Raw genomic sequence first — 20,177 nt, 5'->3', positions numbered from 1 at the left:
CTCTTACTGAATAGAGCTACTATTTCCACATAAGAGACATTGATGTATAAGAGAACAAACTAATATATTTATATTAAATATTATTTAACACTTACTTGGGCCATGTTTTTCAGCACCCACTACTTTTACTTCTAATCCTCATAGTCGATTTTGCTGATCACACACATGTAGTTTAAGTTAAGCAGGATTATAAATGATGCCTTTCACTTGTATTATCCACTGGTTATGATGGGATTTGTTGTGTGGGGGCTCTATGGTTTATGGGTTGCTGTGGGTGTACAATCTGATTAATACTGTTTGACAAACTGTTTTTAAAATATAACAAGATGAGACAATCCGCTGCAAACAGTCATTCGAAATATTGTTGTCTGCTTGAAAATAAACTCCAACACCAAAGAAGCTTCCTTATTGCTTCACTGGTTTCTAAACTAACCCTCTATAATAATACGTAGAAAATTCATGTATGCAAACACTTCATCCAAGTGAAAATCCCAATTCTGGACTATGGTGATGTTATTTATCAAAATGCAGACCTTGTTCTTCTTAACACAGCATACAATAAACTTTCTATTTAAATGTATTCACTTCAATTATCCTCCATAAACCCTTTTCCCACTGGTCAAAAAACCCGCTATCACTCGGCTTTTTTGCTTAGTGGGAAAGGCTACAATCAGCATTCAGTCAAATGACTCTGCAGTAGACCCGGGTAATTATCGCCTTGTCTCCGATTGACATTGATGGGAACACAAAACCCACGCCATCTTGACACACTACTCTCCGTCCCCTGTCTTCAAACATAAAATAATAAAGCTTTAAATAATAAAGCTGATAGTGTGTAAGATGTGCAAAGTTAAGCTTCCCATTATGACGTTAAATCTCATTCTCCTCCTGCCATCCCACAACCCTGACTTAATTTAACCCTTGTAGTATTGGAGTGATTTTCACATTGTTGAATCAGGCAGGGTGTTGCAAGAGCAAACACAGTACGCAGACAGACAGAGGAGATAAGGTGAGTTTAACATGGTTTATTATGCAGACTGGTAGATGCAGAATGACAGGCAGACTGAAATTGCACGAGGATAAGTTGAGGGGTTACACTCGGCGGGACTCCCTTATGTTACGTCAGGTTGTCTGTTTCGATGCAGAAATATAAGAAAACATACAAAAACTGACTCCAGAAGCTCTTGTAGTGTATTAATTCATATAGTTAGTTGGAAATATAATTACTAAATCATTTTCCAACACATTAATTCACTGGGGTCTCCAAGTTGCAAGTTGCTCTTTAAGTATAATGTAGGACAAAAGCCTTTCTCAACACAGTGTAAATATAATAACTATCCAAGGCTGTGGTGTATTAGAATAACAAAGTATTAGTGGTCGTTCTGTAAGCTGTCTCAGTATCAGACCCTGAAAAGGCCTGTCGTCTCAGTACATTCATCAGGTTCCTCTACATGTTCTTTTAAAGCTTCGGTTTTATGTTCTCACTCTGCTGCCACCTCCATCACCTCCATCTGTGAACCTCCACAAAGCTGTGCAGCAGCATCTGATCACAGAGCACTGAGAGGAGAAACACACCCGAGGCATTCACGTACATGTGTATCCGAGTGTGTGTCTGAGCCTGTGAGTTAGTGAGCTTGTGTATGCCCGGACACGGAGAGCATCTGCAGAGCACTGGAGGGTAATGCACGCCTCGTCTCAGGTGGACAGAGGGGAGAGGGAGTGTGTGTAGCTCTGTCAGAGGAGAGAGCGCAGCAATTTCATGCTCCTCGGCACATACAGCAGCACTCAGCCAGGTGCAATGCACTGTGAAGTTTGGGGAAGAATGAGGCAGAGGGGATTAAGAAACAAACAGAACTTCAGCAATAACGCTGTTTTTTATTTATTTATGAACTTCTGGAAACACACTCACACCTAACAGGTGAAGCCAACCTGCAGTCTTTCTAATGGCCGAAGGGGGGCGAAGTTAGTCCTCTCACAAGTTGATTTATTACCTCAGTAAACATTTTCCTAATTAGTTAATGGTCTCAAATGCCAGCTTCCTGTATTCATCAATACAGCAGGATGTTCGTTTTGTAAGTTATGGTCCCATTTAGAGTCAAATAGACGATAAAACAGGGGATGCTTTGGGCTCCCTGTGGTTGACAAGTCTCCACCATGGTGCCTTGTTATACATGATAGAGGCTGAGCGATGGGTATCCGTGCTCTCTTCCAAATACGGTCACTTGTGGCTCCAAAAAAGAAAATAAGATTTGGCCAAAATGCCAGAATGAAGGCTTCTAAACTGTAGTTCACAAACAAATGGGCGAAGTCATGGAAGGACAACGCTTCTTCGCCTCCTCTTATTGTAAAAAAAGAAGTCCAAATACCCCCTGTGCATTTGGAGCCAGAGACTGTGCAGTAGACTGTGCGGCTGTGGCCCAGTGGTAGAGTCGGTCGTCTTTCAATCGGAAGGTCGGAGGTTCGATCCCCAGCTCCGTCAGGCTACATGTCGAAGTGTCCTTGGGACACTGAACCCCAAATTGCTCCCGGTGGCATAGCCAACGGGTATGAATGTGATATCTGATTGACAGTTGGGCACTTTACGTAGCAGCCTCTGCCATCAGTGTGTGAATGTGATATGTAGTGTAAAAGCAGCTTTGAGTGGTCGCAAAGACTAGAAAAACGCTATATAAGTACAGTCCATTTACCATATCAGCTGATGGAGCCACGGTAATGACGTCCTGCCCCTCCCTCTACCCTAAACTTACCTTTACCTTATGGCCTTGACATGTTGGACCCTCAGGTGGGCTCAGTCTGCAGCAGAACAGCTTCTTGTGTCGGTCTGAAGCAGATATTCACGCTTATGGAAAGTTCAATGACTTTCGTGTTAGTGTTAGTTACGTCTTCTCTCGCCTCTTCCTCGCCGCTTCCTCTACTCTGCTACTCGGGAACAGAACACCCCCTTTTTACAGCATCAGATAACTAATTAAAAGCAAACGTATCAGGAAATTGAACACTGTGACATAAATCAGCATTCACTGGAAATCCTTGGATGACCTGCTTTCAAAAAGGTACAGGCACTTTGGGGTGAACCTGAAACGTGTCAGTGCATCTTCAAACATATGTGAAATTAAGCTTTTCATTAATGTTATAAGCAACACTTGCAAAAACCACCTGTACATGTATTTGTCACATTCTCTCTCTCTCTCTCTCTGACTCTCTCTCTCTGACTCTCTCTCTCTCTCTCTCTCTCTCTCTCTCTCTATCTCTGTCATATTAATGCAGCTCATTAACTCTGTATCTTCTGGTCCCATTAACATTACTAACCACATATCTTCCCGGGAGTTCTCGTGCTCCCTTGTCTTGAAGGTTCCTGAGGATCGTTGCTGCAGACCACCTGCTGCTGTGGACCTGCTCGACTGCAACAACTACTAACATCAGCCTTCCCCATAGTATCATTATTGTTGCTGCTAATGCTAATAGTAGACCTGTTGACTTCAACTGTTACAATTACGATTACCTCAGCCTTTATCATTACTCTGCTTCTCTCACTAATTTATTTATTTATTTAGCCAATCTTCACCCTAGTCTACCACTATTATTGGCATTGTAACCATAAGTATGTGTCTGTTGTTGTTCATGTAACAAGGACATATGTTGTTGTGGTAACAAGAACATATGTTGTTGTTGCTCTCTTTGCCTGTCTCTATCCTGCATCTCCTTCTATCCCATGTTCGGCCCATCCAGTCGAGGCAGATGGCTGTTCAACATGAGTCTGGTTCTGCTCGAGGTTTCTGCCTGTTAAAAGGAAGTTTTTCCTTGCCAATGTGCCGAATTGCTAAGTGCTACTCATGGTGGATTGATGTTGGGCCTCTCTTTTTTTTTTTTTTAAATAACTTAAAGAGTCGGTCTAGACCTGCTCTTTCTGTAAAGTGTCTCGAGATAACCCTGGTTATGATTTGGCGCTATACAAATAAAATTTGATTGATTGATTGATTGATTTAGTGATGTATGTGATACATCTGTATTTTGCCTTTGATTTGAAACACAGGTTCACATTTTGTATTTTGTTGCGAACACATTTTCCACATACTTGGCTGGGTGGAAGACATGGAGGAAAATCCCACAAGTCTGTTTTTCTCTTTAGTTAAACTGAAGTTAAACACCAGTTACTTAGTTTATCATTGTATTATTTTGTCTTCACCAGAGCTCATCAAATAAACATGTCGGAGGAAACAAAAAGGTGTAATTTCATCATAACACAGCACTGAGGATTTTGTTCCCCATTGCTTTCCCTGGAATCATGTTAGGAGCTCTCTTGACAGGAACCAGTACAGCAATGAGCAAAATTTCTGCAAGCACAAGGTCCATTCATGACAGTGTTGTTTCAACAGTGAGTTGAAAATGTGAACTTATTGTTTAAAATGTTTAAAAGACTTTGAAACGTTTTTGCATTCATTTCTCTCCTGCTAACTTTTATTTTGAATGAGCTTTTGCAGTATCAGTTGTTTAGGAAGTCAGTTTGTCAGATGTGTCCTCCAATATGAAATGCCAGATCCTCACTAAGATTCCAGTGTTGTCCTTGTAATGGCCACCAGATATTAAACAAATGTGCAAAATGTGGTTAAAATGTCAAAATAAAGCGTTCCAGTTAATGTTAATAATTTCGAGGTCGTCTTGACCATGTCTACATGCCTAAATTGTTGCTGAGTTGCTACCACGTGATTGGCTGATTAGATATTTGCGTTCAGGGGCAGTTAAACAGGTGTATATATATATACAGTATATGTTACCATATGTTACATTACTTTACAAAGGTAGGTTTTGTAGCTTAAAAATAAGGTTACAAAAATCATATATAAATATAAATAAGATATAAATAAGTCAACATCTTCTTAAAAGAAAGTGACATTGACAACTGGATTTTCACATGGGAATAGAAACCCTGTCTTCTGGATGAAATTCCTGCATTTCTCCAGCCACCCCAACCTGACTTTTGTGCTCTTTATATTACATCAATTGACTTTAACGCACATAAAAAAATAAGCTAGAGGACTGTTTCCAGTAATGATACTAGAAGGGTACCTACAGCATCATATCTGAGGCGTTGGGCCACTGACCGAGCTGCCTTATTTGACGAGTTGGGAGTGAGCACAGGCTGTAATGACAACAGGAAAAAGTTCTTGAAAGCTGCTAAAATGAAAAAAGAAGCTTGGATCAGCAAATGTATTTTATTTTACATTTACAAAACAACAAGAGTACAAAAAGGTCAGTCCACAGACATTTTTTCGTTTGTTTTGGAGGAGTATATGCAAATTTTATCTCACAACTGCAGCAAAGAGTTCCTCAGACGAACAAGGAGAGAGGGGCGGGAGGGGTTACAATCAAACTTTTATAAAGCCTGTCAGTCTGCTGGCACACGGGAACATTTCGCTGCAGAGAAACGGGAGGAAACATAGAAAAGTTTGACATTCTTCGCGGACTACATGGGCGCAGGGAGAACCCGCTCGTTTTGGCTTTTCCGACCAGCAAACACACTTTGTGCTTCATATTTTCTGTTGTTTTGCCATCACAACAAGAGAGTGCAACAGTAGGTAATGCTTTTCCAAAAGTATACATTTTGACAAAAAGGTTGGCACATTCAAGAAGACATGAGCGTTTTTATAATAACAGACTTTTTTTTTTTTTTTTAACATCGTTTTGTTTTTATCCTCATAAATACAATATACGTCTCTTTCCCTGTATCCAGAGCCCACAAAAGAAGAGTACAGACACAGGTATTTACAAATCAAGGAGAGCTCATAAATAATCATAGTAATACCAAAAACAGGATGTAAAGTCCGTCCTTTCTTTCACAGCATTGACACAGAGTCTTCCTCTTGTCCAGCTTATTGTGTCCACAGTGGGAGAATGGTGGATGATGGAGGCATCGAAGGTTCACTGACAGAGTCACGGGTGTCCTTATCTCATTTCCTGAGGAGACAGAAATATGTAAAAGATTAATGAATATTCAGAACATTGACTGATTTTTATAAACCAAGGCAGCAAGAGTCGGCTCATGCACTGAAGTTTTTAACAGATATACACGTCTTGGTCAGACAGTTGCTTCAGGACAAGAAGCATTACTCAGTCACCTTCTCTTCTTAGATGTTCACAGCCACTTCTGGGATTTTAATAATCTACATAAACATATCAGATTATGTAGGCGAAAGATCCTGGTGTCAATTCTGCTTTCTGTTTGTAGTTTAAGAAAAATACATTTGACCAACGGTCCACTTGGAGAGCAGAACAAGCGGTTAACATTGTTCATTGTCTGTAAAAGGTCATGTTGATTAAACATTTAATCCAAAAGGCTGGACTGGACTTGGTTGAAGGTCTTGAAGACGTTTCACCTCTAAACCGAATTGAACTGAAGAAGCCTTTCGGATGAGAGGGGAAACGTCTTCAAGAACTCCAACCAAGTCAAGTCCAGCCTTTTGGCGTAAGCTAAGAAGCACTGAACATAATGCAATATAATATAATGCTCTATAAACAGATTGAAACCAGTCGTGGACATCGTCACTCAACTCCAACTCAATTCTTGCATCTCAAGTTTGTTGTTCTGTAACCAATGATCAGCGAGCGGAAGAGGGAATCTTTGCCCCGAATATCCCATATGATTTAATTTGATATCCAATGCTGCACCGGAAACCAGGAAAAATAAGTCGTCAAACCCCAATGGGATTGATTGTCATCACGTTCATTAGGTTCTAAGACTGCTGACTTTCTGCTCCTGAGGTTTCTTGACATTCAGCACAAGAGGAGACAGATTCTGTCCCTGGTTTGGTGTCACAATGAGTAAAATGTGTCACAACTGTCAGTTTTGTTTAAAGCTCCTGTCAGGAGTTTCACAGCGAGAGATATGTTTGAATGTTAAAAGAAAGCAGAATGAGATTTCTGTTAAAAAACACTTTTTATACATGTACATGTCCTCGAGAGATAAGAGGTACCACTTTGTCCACAGGGGGCGCCAAAATCAACACAACCCAAAAGTTCCTCACAGGAGCTTTAACATGGATCAATAAGACTCTGAAGTCTGGGGTAAAACTTTAATCTATTTCCTCTCAATCTGGGCCTCGTCAATCTTTAAAAGTTTTACACCTGTTTCCCAAAGAAACACTTGAGAGAACGTGAGACACTGTTTGGTTTAGTTTTCCAGAGGACGCTGAAACATTTCAGTGTGGTGTAAGTTATGTAATATGTCGAATGTTGACGTTACAGAAAGTAAACTTTGGCTGTCGCTGTGGCATAAATTTGAGGATTACTATATATTTTTCTTTTAAATATTTTAAGGTAAAATAAAAAGTATAAAACCTTTTTGGATTGCTGCAGTAGATTGCTTCAGCTGGCAGCTTTGAGACAATCTGTAACGTCTGCAAATGAATCCCTCAGAGCAAATGTGTCCCAACAAAGTGTGTCCACTAAAAGCTCTTTTTACCACTGACAGGCTCAGATTGTTATTATTGGTATTAAGTGTCTGACAAAAATATGGAATTGATCCATACAGAGATAGACCTTTGTAAAAACTAAACAGCTGATGTCTTCAAAGCCACCAGATTCCACTGATAAAAACACTTATTTTACCCTGCAGTTTTTGTGACTTTTTAAGGGTTAACTCTCATAAAATAAACAACAAACACGCCTGTTGAGGCAATGTTAGACTCCCGTGCCCCCCCGGCTTGCCCCCTGGGTCAAAGAGACAGATAGCAGTCAGCAGCACCACAGGAAGTCAGGGAAACCTAATCCAGACTTCCTGTGGAAACACCTCAGACTTTATGGCTCAGGAGGTCGAGCTTTCATGTTCTCGTGAAGGCGTGAAAAGACCAGCACGGGTCAGGTAGGGTCAGTTTGGGGGGACCCTGACTTCTCCGCAGGGGGCTGACCTCAGAGGCGCAAGATTGCGAGATACAAGCGAGCTCTGTGTGTGTATGTGTTGTTGACAGCAAGAGAAAAGAGCAATTGTGTGTCTGTGTGTCACTTTTACTGGTTGCTTTGCTACATTCCCATGTCAGATGTGCGTCGAGGTCGGCATGGAGCGACCCGTGACAGTGCCATCCTTTATTTCTCTGCTTACACAGGCAGCTTTATGGGCTTGCCTCAGGTTACAGTGTTAAAACTTAACAACTACAGCACTAAAGGAAGCATCAAAGCTGCAACACTGTCCGTTTCTCATAAACACAAAACTCAATGTTATCTCACCTACAGTACAAGTACATTCTGATGCTTTACAATACATGTCAGAGAGATGCTATAACTCTAGTATATGTCAGCTGTACTAGACACTTAACAAATTCAGATTCTACACTTTATATTCTAACACATATTATAAGTATTGAAAGTTAAAAGTCTTGCTGCATACTATACTTTACTCAAACCAACCAGATATGAAACCCCAGGGCCAGATTGTGGGGTCTCTCCATTGCAGTGAGTCAATACTTTCGTTTTATAACTTGACCAACAGGGGACACTATTAAAAAATGGAGTACACTCATTCTCCAATTCACTGAGGGCAACAGATTTGCCAAGCAAAACCCTCACGTGCACATCAGGAAAAAGTAAGTATTGAAATGTCTCTAATAAAGGCAATAGCCCTTTTTATACTGCCAGTTCAGGACGGGATTATTACGCCTCTGTTTCGTCTCATCTTCTATGTAAAACGCACGGAGGTGGAATGGTGGGGCGAAGTTGTTCCTCCTCTGAGCCGGCATCGGAGGTAGTAACAGTGGCGAAATGGCAGAGCCGGCAGGGCAGAACAGCGCTGTGTGTGTATGTGGATGCAGTGTTCGTTTGAACTTTACACATCGTGCACGTTTTGCTTCCGCCACATCAGAACGCTGTGTAAAAACACACACTGGGGTGGCGTCGCTTGGTCCAATGTAAAATGGCAAAGGCGGCATAACGGTGGAGCTTCGTTACGGCGCTGAGGCGGAACTGCAGTGTAAAAAGGGCTAATGTGGATAATGTAACTTGTTTTCGAAGTATTTCTTGCATCTTTCTCGTATGAAGATGTTTAAGTACTATTTACTATGTGTATACACTTGCTTATTTCAAGACAATGGTACCAGCAGTAGTTAAATTTAAGCACATTTTACTCCATATTGAGAAAATACTTATTCAATGTTTTCTTTGTATCACACAAATGTGCTTCTTTGTACTAATTCTAAGTTACCCGAGGGTTCCTTGAAGATAGATACAGCTCTGGAAAAATTAACAGAGCACTCCAAATGCACATCTCTCTACATGTCATGAACAGCCCAATCAGATGTGAGCCATTGAAAACCTCCTGAATGTGATCAAGAGGAAGATGGATGGTCACAAGCCATCGAACAAAGAGCGGCCTAGCGTCACCCAACAGCACTGTGACAGACTGGTGGAGAGCAGGCAGAGATGCATGAAAGCTGTGATTAAAAAGCAGGTTATTCCACCAGATATTGATCTGTGAACTCTTCCTGAGTTAAAACGTTCTGTTGTTAAACATGAACGTGAACTTGTTTTCTTTGCATATTGGAGCTCTGAAAAACATCTTTTGGTTTCTTAAACTGGCGTCATTTTCTGCAAATAAAAGACCTCAATGAGAATATTTGATTTGGAAGAAGGAGACATGATGTCTGTTGGATAATTTAGCTTGTTTTATTTAATATCTTTCCTACTTTATGTCTTTTTCTTGTGATTGTAAGCTGAGTTTTGCAGCTTGTGGTTCAGTGTTCAGTCCCACATGCATGCAGAAAGAGCTAAGGGATCGACCTGCAAACCCTGTGATTATAAGCACTCTACCTCCTGAGTCACAGTTCTGCAAGCTCATGCACACTTTAAACAACTTTCTGTGTTTTCTTTCAGCTGCTGCCTCGGTCTACCTACAGTAACGTTGAGGGACACTCTTCATCAGTGTTGCCTCTCTCACTCTAATCCCCCGCAGAGCGTCCCATTCGGCTGGCTCACCTCGCTCTGCCATTAAAGACAGCAGCTCGTTGTGAGGGAGCCTGCGGGTGGTGCATTTAAAGGAGCGCTCCCACCGTGATGAGCGGCCTCTGAAGTGCATCGCAGAGAGAGAGAGAGAGAGAGAGCGGTGGGCGTGCACACTTAACATTGTTTCTTACTGTAAAAGCCATCCTGAGTAATGGCAGATCTGTATGTTGGTGTGTGTGTGGGCAACGAGGGAATGTGAAAGCTCTTTTCATGCACCCACACATATACGATTATGTGTGTTTTATGGAGCGCGGGTAATGATATGTAGATAAAACTAAACCACATGAACGTCTCCATGGCAGGCTTTGTTCCCCTGCCTCATAAATATCTAAAAGCATCAATTATTCAGCCCGTTTGAGGTGAAAAGAGAACGTTCTGCAGAAGTTATAAAATCATTAGAGTGCTGTAACCGTACCTCGTTGTGTTTTCTGGCTGAGTTGAGCCCTCGGGAGCCCGTCGAGCCTCTGGACGAGGAGCTTCCTGTGGTCGAGCAGTTGCTGGACATCTGACTCCTGGAGAGGTAAACGGCCTTACTGCTGCTGTACATCAAGTCCTCATCTTGGGAGGCAAGAGGGAAGGAAACAAGAAGGGGTTAAAAGTGAGTCTGTTTAAAAGGGAGCACCAGGTCTTTGAAGGAAAGCCAAGGTTGCTTGAGTTACATCCACCCTGCTCCTTTTTATGTTTGAGCCTCCCATCCACACTACTCCAGCATTTTAGAGCCCCTAAAACTGAGACATTTGGAGTCACTTCTGACTCTGTTTTCGTTTGAAACTCTGAGGTTGATTGAGGTTGAAAAAAACAACTTGACTTGCAGGGATTAAATCATCATAAATAACCAATAACAGGCTCTGCTGATCTTGTTGTCTATGCTAGCTGCTGTTGTGCAGTTAATGTCTGCATTTCATAATGCTACGACTTACTACATGTGTAGGAGGGAAGCTGTTACTGGAGCAATTTCCAGTATCCAGCAGTGTATTCAGCCCTACTGTACACAGAGTGCTGCTGTTCCGGTGCGGTAAAAAACAGATAAAGATTTTCATGTAAATAAATGTCTGTTCAGTCTCTATCTATCTATCACCCAATGAGGTAAAACAATGGTGATTGAGTCTATCAACACTGTCTGGACAACTGGGAAGTTTGCTCCCGCAATTACCGTTTATCGCCATAGCCGCGAAAGAGAACGAACCTGAGATCTTAAAGATTATAACTTTAATGTTGCTGTTGGGTACGGTCAAACGGTGTTATTTTCGGCTACAAGGAGACTTTGGGCATTTCTACGCCCCACCTTGTGTTCTTATTTACAGCAGCATCTTGTAACCTATGTGTTTGTAATGAGCTGTGTGTTATAAATGTTGTAGTCACTAAGAAGGAATGATCTGATTGTGCTCTAGCCAGTCCCTTTTTACTCTTGTGTGCAACACTGGAGGAGAAAGTACTGCAGTGCAGCAGTGGGGCATGATTCAGAATAAATGTTGGAAATCTCAGAGTGGTTACAAGAGTGAACTAAACTCCTCTCCACTCCTGTGAAATATACAAGAGTTGTCTTTTTCATTCCTACAAGGAGTGATGTATTTCAGGAGGAACCAGCTCTCTCTCTGCTGAATCTGATTTTGCTTCCTTTAAACTGAATTATGACAAACTACATTCTGCAAACTTACTGTCTGTGTGTCTCTGTCCCGATCCTTTCCGCTGGTGGCTGCTGCTGCTGTACTCGCTCCTCTCCAGGGAGGACACAGCTCCGTTCATAACATTACTGCCCTCCATGCTGCCTTGAGGGGCCCGCAACCTGTCGTCCTCTGGGGGAGGCTCCGGAGGTGGGGGGAGGTCTGAACAGACAGGAGTGGAGAAAAAGCATGCATGAAGAATTAGGTCATTTTTAGTGGCTTTTCAGCTGATGCGTTTTAGCTAATTTAAGTGTCAGGTTTCTGTTACATAACAGCGTCTAAAAAAAGATCTTTTTGTTTGTTTGTTTCTCTTCACATAAAATGACAAATTCTGTGATGCTACTCACAGTTCTCCTTCAGAAAACAGGGTGAATGAAATTAACACTTTCTGATCATAAAATGAGGGCTTTGATGAACGTGTCTATTATCTGGAACACAAGGCTCACATCTCTGTACCACAGCTGTAGATATTCAGTCACAGATTACTGTTGCAGAATATGTGTGGGTACAAACTGATTGATTATGGGGTGTATCTCCTCACTAACTGACAAAAGAGTACTGTATAGTTACATAATGTGAAATTACTGTGAACATGATTTTCTCTTTTGCAGTAGAGCTGCAAAAATCAGCTACTGAGAATGTCTGAGGTTCTACAGCAGAGATATTGTTACACGAAATGATAACTTTATCCCTTATAGTGATGTCTGCACTGGCTGTAATTAAGGACAAAAAGAAACGTAGATATCATTAACTGGATTTCACTCACCTCCTTGTATATCTCTTCTGTAGGCTGAACTCTTTGAGACCTTTTTCTTCACTCGTGATTTCTGGTTGGGAGGAGTGCATGAATCTGCCGGGGAGCGACTGTGGACTGTGTGAGGGAGGAGAGAAAACAGGAACATCAGGAAGTGTTTATTGTCTCAGTACTAAACAGCCATGTACGGAGTCCTAACAGTGCCATAAAAATAATTAAATCTGTAAAAAAAAAAAAAATAATAATAATTTTGAATTATGGATAGAATTAAGTTAATAAATAAACAATAACTAAAGATTAAATAGGTTAATGGACAAATAAAGATTAATATACAAAATGAATAAACGTAGAAATCTAAACATAAATAATAAAAAAAGAAAAGAGCATTTTCATTTGTTTTTATATGTATTTGTTTATTTATCTCTGTGTATATTTATCTATTTAAAATAATTAAAATAACATTTATTTATTTTATGCCTGTAAAAGTTAATTTAATCTATTTTTTCTTTTTATTTATTTAAATTTTTACATTAAATAAACAAATATTTTGTTACAAATCCTTATAATTCCAGCATGTTTTCTGCATATTCTTGTATTAAAAACTTTTTAGAAATTAAAATTACATTTTTTTAAAATTACATTTCCTTTTTTTTTATTTGTACTTATTTATTGTATAGCTTTTTTTTCTTTTTCTTTTACAGAATTATTCTGTTAATGCCACCCCTATGACTCCATACACATGGACCATTTCAGTGCATATAGATTATTTCCATTACAAACAGTAATTCAACACAATTGTTGGGTGAATGAATTCATTCTACTCAGCTTCATGATCTTGTTTACATGTATGAGTGTGTGTGCGTGTGTTCCATGTGCAGGTTTGTATGTGTGCAGACATGCTGCTGCAGTCTCTGTACCCGGTGTGGTGGCGCTGACGCTGTCTTCATTCAGAGCTGGCCCCGGGCCGTTGAGGCAGCGGTGAGCAGGACTTTGGCACTGCAGCGTGCCAACCTCTGATGAGCCGTGATGCTGTTGGCCCGAGAGGTTGGGGTTGGACTGGGTGAGCGGCGGGCTCGGCGCCTGGGGAACTGGCACTGGACCGCAGGGTAACCTTCTGCTGCGGGAAGTAAGGACAACATGTTACTGGAGAGGACAAACCGGAGGAATCGGAGGCTAAATCTGGTGCAGAGGGAGGTTTTGGAATCAAAATCAAAATAAATATTGTGCATTTATTTAATCCTCTGTTTGGGTGCTCTTGATCTTTTGCCTGTTATGATTTCTTCTAAATGGAATGTAAAATTGTTCACCATGTAGCAAAGGGATTAACAGTTTGGCTAACAATGGAGCATGTATAAAAATATAATCTGCAGATTAAACAATAACAAAAAAGTTAGTAGCATCCCTGGTTAGCTAACTGCAGCTAGTGGTCACACCAGACCAAGAGAGGCTGTGCCAGCAAAACCCATGAGTGTGTTGAATTGCCGATAATGTGTATTTTTGGATTTCACTTGTCATTTGTTAGAGAAATATGTTGTTATTTTGTCTTTCAGATTTGACATCAAGGTGTGTCCAACAGTGGAGAAAAATGTAAGTACACATACCGTGACAGCTGCTGGCTGTCGAGCTGGTTGAGGCGGGCGAGCTCGTGGGGGGCTCGGGTCTCCTCGTGGGGCGATGGGGTGAGTGTGGCTGTGGACTGGTGGCTGTAGGAGGTGGCTGGAGAGGAGGCGTTGTTCCTCTGCGGGGGAGGGGGTCCGTCCTCACATCCCTCCATCAGATAGGTTCTCTCTGGGAGGGGGGGGCACCACTCCTCATCCGAGCTGCACAGGTTTTCAGAAGAGACAAGTTATTAGATGAAACGGTGTAAAAGAGGGAGGAGGATCTTATCTGTGTGTGTTTTTCAAAGGAGGAGCAGCCTGTTGTCTCACTGCTGCCTTTAATTCCAGCTCGCTATGAGGCCACTAAAAGATTAATGCTGTTCTTTCAGGCTCCACTCGAGTTAGAGGGCCTTGCCGTTGGCAAAACTGCAGGAGGCTAAGCTTCCACTTGGGTGGCATCGCTGCTGTGATCCTGAATGATAGTTTGCTCTGAGGTTGCAGAGAGAGAGACTGGTGAGGAAGAACACAGCTAATTCTGTTCAAAGGGAAACTGCTAACTTGCTAAAGCAATTGACCGCGGCCACCAAAATCATTTGCTAAAGCCAGAGGCATAAAAGAGCAACACTGTGTTCGATACTCGATGTCCCTGCAGCAGAGTAAAATTAATTTAAAGAGAAGAGTGTGTGACTCACCCGATGTCCATGTCCTCCTGCTCGAGGGGCAGCTCATCCTGCTCACACTGATCCAGCTCTCCTACAGGGGGAGGAGGGGGCAACGACTCCATCCAGGTCAGAGACGGGGTCTTCACAGCCTTACCCATCGCCTTCTGCTTGGGCTTACCTGACAAACCAAAAGAGAAGCACAAAGGTTTACGTGAAGAAGACACTTTGATTCATTTAAGACTGAGTTTGATACATCTCCCTGCAGATTTATGAATATGGGTGTGAAAGAAGGACAAACAGAAGCAGCTTCATTAGATTAAATAAGAAAATATATTTTCATTTAATCCTTCAAGAAAAGCTCCTTCTTCCTCTGTGCAGTCAAGTCAACCAGACGAACAGAAATTGAAGTAGTTTGTAGAAAATAAGTAATGACAACTATACCAACAACTACTGATTATACTTTGTTCTCTTTTCATCTAATGGAAAATGAACTTTCCCTCAAGCCTCAGGTGACATCTTCAAATTGTTTGTCCTCATCCAAACTCTAAAAGTTCAGAATCAAACAAAACAAAGAGAAAGCAGAAAGTCTTCACATCTTGAGAGCAGAGACGAGGCAACTTATCAGCATTTTTGTAAGGTACCTAACGTAGCTTGAACATCATTTTCTACACCGCAACAGGAACACAAACTCAATTTCTCCCTCTAGAAGCTTTGCTGTAGTTCAACTTTTTTCACTGTTAAAGGAGCAATTTGTCCTGGAAAAAGCCACTGTCAGTCAAAGCTGGTGTTCTCTGTAATCGATAGAAGCAATAATATTTTTAATTGGCGCCATAGCTGTAAAGAAAGTTGTATAAACAGCTCGTGGTTTCGCCCATTCTACATTCCTACAACACCCGGAATGCATTGCGCCCCTCCCTCTGAAAGGAACGGCCCAGCGAGGGACGCTGAAGTGAAATACTACTGTTTTCACTGCAGGCTGAGAGCGGTACAGAATCTGAAATATGACGAGAATATACCGGTGGAACGTCTAAAAAATCTTACGGTCTGCAGTCTACATTTCAAACCTGACGATTTTGAGCGAGACATGACATCGGAGGCGGGCGTCCTAGATTGAGGAAGTGAGAAAGGCACAGAGCGAAACTGCATTTTTTGGGGGAGTTGAAAATTGGCCAACTGGCCCTTTAAGTAAAGCTAGCTAGCAAAGCGGGGATGAGGAGGATGGAGATGAAATTGCATTGTGTGAAAAAAAAAGCAAGCACTGCAGGCTGATAACTTAACACTGTCTGAACATACTATGTTGGTATTGCACAACAACAACAACAACAACAACAACAACAACAACAACAACAACAACAACAACAACAACAACAACAACCACATGTGGAGACCTTCCTCACCATTGCAGCGGTCCGGCTGGGCGTACTGAGCACCCGAGGGCCCCGGCTGGGTGATCCAGTGTCCGTCATCCTGCTGCTCTCCACTATGGGCCGACGTCTGCGTCTGGCTGGTGTAAGGCATAATGGAGGTGGAGGCGTAGGGGGTGGTGGAGGTGTGCTGGGCGTAGGTGAAGCTGTGCAGGTCCTCGCTGGTGGCGTCGATAGTGCTGTAGATTGGACCTTCGGTGGAGCCGCCAATGCTGTACTTCTCTGTCTGATTCAGGTAGTTGGAGATACCAGCATCTGCGCATGGAAGGAGGGGATATTTTTCATATTGTGTTGTTATAGTGTTTTGTTATACTGAATGTCCCTGCTTTGAAGACTTCCCCACAGGAGCTATTAAAGAAGCACAAAAATACAAAAACATGGAGCATACTGTTTAGTGTAAGCAGCATCCTACCGTTGTAGTATCTCTCTGCTGTGCTGTGGTTGGTGCTGCAGCAGTTCACCGCCTCTTTGCCGCTGTGGACCAGGTTGGTGGTGGGCCAAGAGTCTGCCAGCCACGGGTAGTTGCCCATGTTTCCTCCCAGCACGCCCGGCCTGCAGAGACATTCTGGCGTTAATTTAAAGCATGGAGGGACACGGTGCAAGAGCAAACAATAACCAGACGGAAAAACAAAATTCAGCAAAGAGATAAAGACTATTATCAGTCCATCATACTGCCATGCATGACTTTGAAAATTGTCAGTTGAACTGGATTTGGCTATTCAATATGAAGCTCCAACAAACCCCTATATCGGCCTTCATGAGTCTCATGTTTTACCTGTAGGACTCATATTAACTTAAAGAGTGGTTATTATGCTGTTTCACATTTTAAGACATATACTGTATGTATAATGTTACAATGTTGGATGTCCAGACTAAACATGGTCGAAGTTTCAAATCTGCAGGTAAAAGTATGTTGGAGTAATCCCCAGACTTCTCAGCTCAGTTTTTTCTACACACCGCACTTTGTGACGTCACAAAGTGCAGCCTCAGCAGGCTATGGAGAGCTGGACAATCAGAAGAAAGGGGGCTTGTAGGGGCGGGGTCTCTTAAAGGGACAGAGCTGACTGAGTCGTTTCAGGCAGAGTCTGGATGAGGGCCTGCACAGAGCACCAGTGTGAGAAACATGGTGTTTTTTTAACTGTAAATTATGCTAAGCTACTTCACAGAGTTAAATATAAAGCTTGAAATTAGCATAATACCCTCCTTTAATTTCTGTAGGACATACATTTACATGCATTCTTAGCTTAACTGAAACTGAAGTCAAAGTTAGCAGTAGATCAGCTTGCAGCCCCTGAAGCTCCGCCTAAGATCGTTACAGAGACACTGATTTTAAGCATCATAGAGCTTTATTCAGTGTTTCTATGGGCTGTAATCACTGGGCTACATTTGTTTTGTAGAGGAGGAGGCCCCTGTGCATAACTTACCTCTCTGCAAAATATCATAAACGACAAATATGAGAAGAATCAAAACCTAAAACCAAGCTGAGCACGGTGATATATGTTAGCGGCAGCGCGACGTCCAGCGTCTGCCAGAGAAAGGTGTCGGAAAAACAGATGTATAACGTGAAACAGCTTTATTCAGTGTTTTTTAACCAATTTTTAATGACCAGGTCTGTTGTTGTTTAGAGATGATAACATGCATTGTTAAGGATAAACACTCGGAGGTAATTATGAGACTGTAAATTCCTAGTCCTGCCTATGCATGATTGTGAATTTAGACATCATGCAGACACATAAAAGAATAAGGTTATGGCTTCAATATAGAAAATGTTATTACCTTCCATTGAGTCCTGATGCCTCTCCGTGAGGGAAACCCACTGCAGAAGATAGACACAGAGAGAGAGAGTGATGAGGAGGCGTGAACTGACTGAAGGATGTTACATTTTAATGCCCTACTTGGTGATGATCCTTACATTATCCATCAGCTGTACCCATTTCAATACAAGGCCAATACTGCCTGTTACAGTAGCGCCAGTGTTAAGCAGAGAAAACACAGCTTAATCATGCATCTATGTTGCTTTGGGCAACAATCTGAATATGGCTTTACTGTAAGGTATCATATAAGACAGCACCCATATAGAGCCTCAGGTAACCAACAACACATCTCTTCACATCTTCATCCCTCATCCTCACCTGCTGGTGTGTAGGCAAAGGAGGCGGTGTAGTGGCTCAGCTCCTTCCTCTTCTTGCGCCGGCAGTAGATCCAGACGCTGAAGCCCATGAGGATCACCCAGCAGGCTCCGCCGATGCCTGCGATGAACGCCGGCTGTTTGACAACATCGGTGATCTGCTCGGCCAGGCTCACGCTGCTCTCCTCGCCGCTGTCGCTGGTGCCACCGCTGCCTCCGCTGCCCGGCACAGAGGGCTGTTCAGCTGGCAACTCTGGAGGGACAAAACGGGAGGGATGAGGGCACTGTTAGATTAACTGAGGAGAAGTACAGATCATTAAAAACCACTGTATTTGTTTGACTGTTTCATCCATCCAGTGTGTTTCATACAGCTTTAAAGTGATAATGTTGAAGATTTTAATTTAAATAAATCTCTGTTAAGTCTCTATCTATCATCAAATGAGGTAACACAATGGTGATTGAGCTTATTGACCCACTGATGAATGCCTTTGCGTTTGCAGTATTACAGACTGGGTGTTCAGTGCGACTTTCAAAAATCCCAAGAGGCGCCCAGTTAGTGACGCGTTTTCCATCACCCAGCAGTGGTTGGTCTGCCAGAGAGGGTAGGCGGAGCTAAGCGGCCACTCTGCAAATGTTGCGAGTAAACAGTAATCTACTATGGCTGAACAAACAAAGAAAAGATGGATGACTACAGATACAACTTCAACAAGAAGTGAAAATCCAGAGAAAAAGAAACAAATTCGACGCTCAGATGAAGCAAACAGTCTGAAAAGGAAAGCGACCGTCAGCCAGGAAAATCAAGAGTTACAACCGGAGCCAACCGTGGACATCACACATGCAGCACTGTCTGGATATCTGGGAAGTGTGCTCCTGCAATCACCGGTTATCACCATAGGTGCCGCCATTGAGAACGAAACTGAGATCTTCAAATTGCTAGAGCTTTATCCTGGTTGTCAGGTCGCCTATATAGAGACTAGTTAATCACAAGGTAGCCACGCTCTAAATCATACCCTGCTGAGACGATAAGTCTCTTTGACTCTAAATGGGACCATAATTAACAGCGTAAACATCATGCTGTACTGATGAAGACTTGTCCATGATTTGACCCCATAATGGTGCTATATGAAAGGACGCATCCTCTGGGCAGCGTGTCAGTTTGTCTTCAGCACATGTGCATCTTGTCCCGCTCTGTTTTTGTCACTGTAGACTTACTGAAGAGGACGGACACCGGCTGGCTGCGAGTGCCGACACCGGCACTGGTCACCGCTGCCACCTCCACCTGATAGAGCACGGCAGGCATCAGACCCTTCAACACCGTGGACAGCGTGATCCCGTCCACCGTCTTGTTGATGTAGTATCGAGTCTGGTTGTCTCCGCCGCCGCTGCCCACACACCAAACCTGGTCGGGAGACACACAGATGAATTTATTATGCAGATGATTTCGTTCCCTGGTGTGATACTTTAGATACTTGTCAGTCTATACTCCTTGTTAGAGAGGGAATTTGCATTTTCATTCACTGATGAAATAGTCAACTATAGGCTGCAATATCTGATCTGTTGGAAACGACATCAAAGCTCAGGCCGATATTCCCTGAGCTGAATGTACAGTCGTCATTGAACTTGGCCGCTAACCAAAGTGCTGTACTCTCTGTTTGAAGTCTTACAAACACAGCCTTTAGATTTATTTTTCAGACGAGGATTTATTTTTGCATGAACACTGAATGAACAAAATATGAGGGTCATGTTCCTGCACTTTCATTGCAGCCTCTTTTGAGCCGTCCTTAATAACCACCCGCTTTCCTTCAATCAAAAGGTGATTTTGTGAGTATACGTTTGAATTTAATTAGAGAAATGTTATTTTTATTTACATTTTACCAACTGAATGCACGTTCTGTGTGAATGGATGTTGAGGTCGAAGGATTTATCTACTCTGCCACTTTATTAACAAGACAAACATTTCATA

At 42.3% G+C, this 20,177-nt stretch overlaps 1 protein-coding gene across 2 annotated transcripts in view; it reads right to left on the bottom strand.

Moving 5' to 3' along the window:
- Nucleotides 1-5,238: 5,238 nt before the first annotated feature.
- Nucleotides 5,239-20,177, bottom strand: part of robo3 (roundabout, axon guidance receptor, homolog 3 (Drosophila)) — a 97,861-nt gene continuing 82,922 nt past the window's right edge. The window contains exons 16-27 of one of the 2 annotated variants that reach the window (XM_069666872.1): nt 19,427-19,613; nt 18,219-18,467; nt 17,863-17,902; nt 16,499-16,638; nt 16,060-16,341; nt 14,693-14,840; nt 14,004-14,222; nt 13,320-13,519; nt 12,415-12,519; nt 11,643-11,810; nt 10,400-10,542; nt 5,239-5,952 (exon numbers count right to left, since the gene is read on the bottom strand). In XM_069666872.1, the coding sequence (XP_069522973.1) occupies nt 5,941-5,952; nt 10,400-10,542; nt 11,643-11,810; nt 12,415-12,519; nt 13,320-13,519; nt 14,004-14,222; nt 14,693-14,840; nt 16,060-16,341; nt 16,499-16,638; nt 17,863-17,902; nt 18,219-18,467; nt 19,427-19,613 (1,893 nt within the window). In that variant the 3' untranslated portion in view covers nt 5,239-5,940. The remainder of the gene's footprint in view (nt 5,953-10,399; nt 10,543-11,642; nt 11,811-12,414; nt 12,520-13,319; nt 13,520-14,003; nt 14,223-14,692; nt 14,841-16,059; nt 16,342-16,498; nt 16,639-17,862; nt 17,903-18,218; nt 18,468-19,426; nt 19,614-20,177) is intronic. The other variant, XM_069666882.1, reaches the window with a different exon arrangement.

The sequence above is a fragment of the Semicossyphus pulcher genome, unplaced genomic scaffold (genome assembly GCF_022749685.1).
Source record: "Semicossyphus pulcher isolate SPU_LCO1_2020_fin unplaced genomic scaffold, fSemPul1.0.p SCAF_10, whole genome shotgun sequence".
NCBI lineage: Eukaryota > Metazoa > Chordata > Actinopteri > Labriformes > Labridae > Semicossyphus > Semicossyphus pulcher.
Note: the sequence above shows the minus strand (reverse complement) of the source record. Positions and strands in the feature narration are given on the sequence as shown.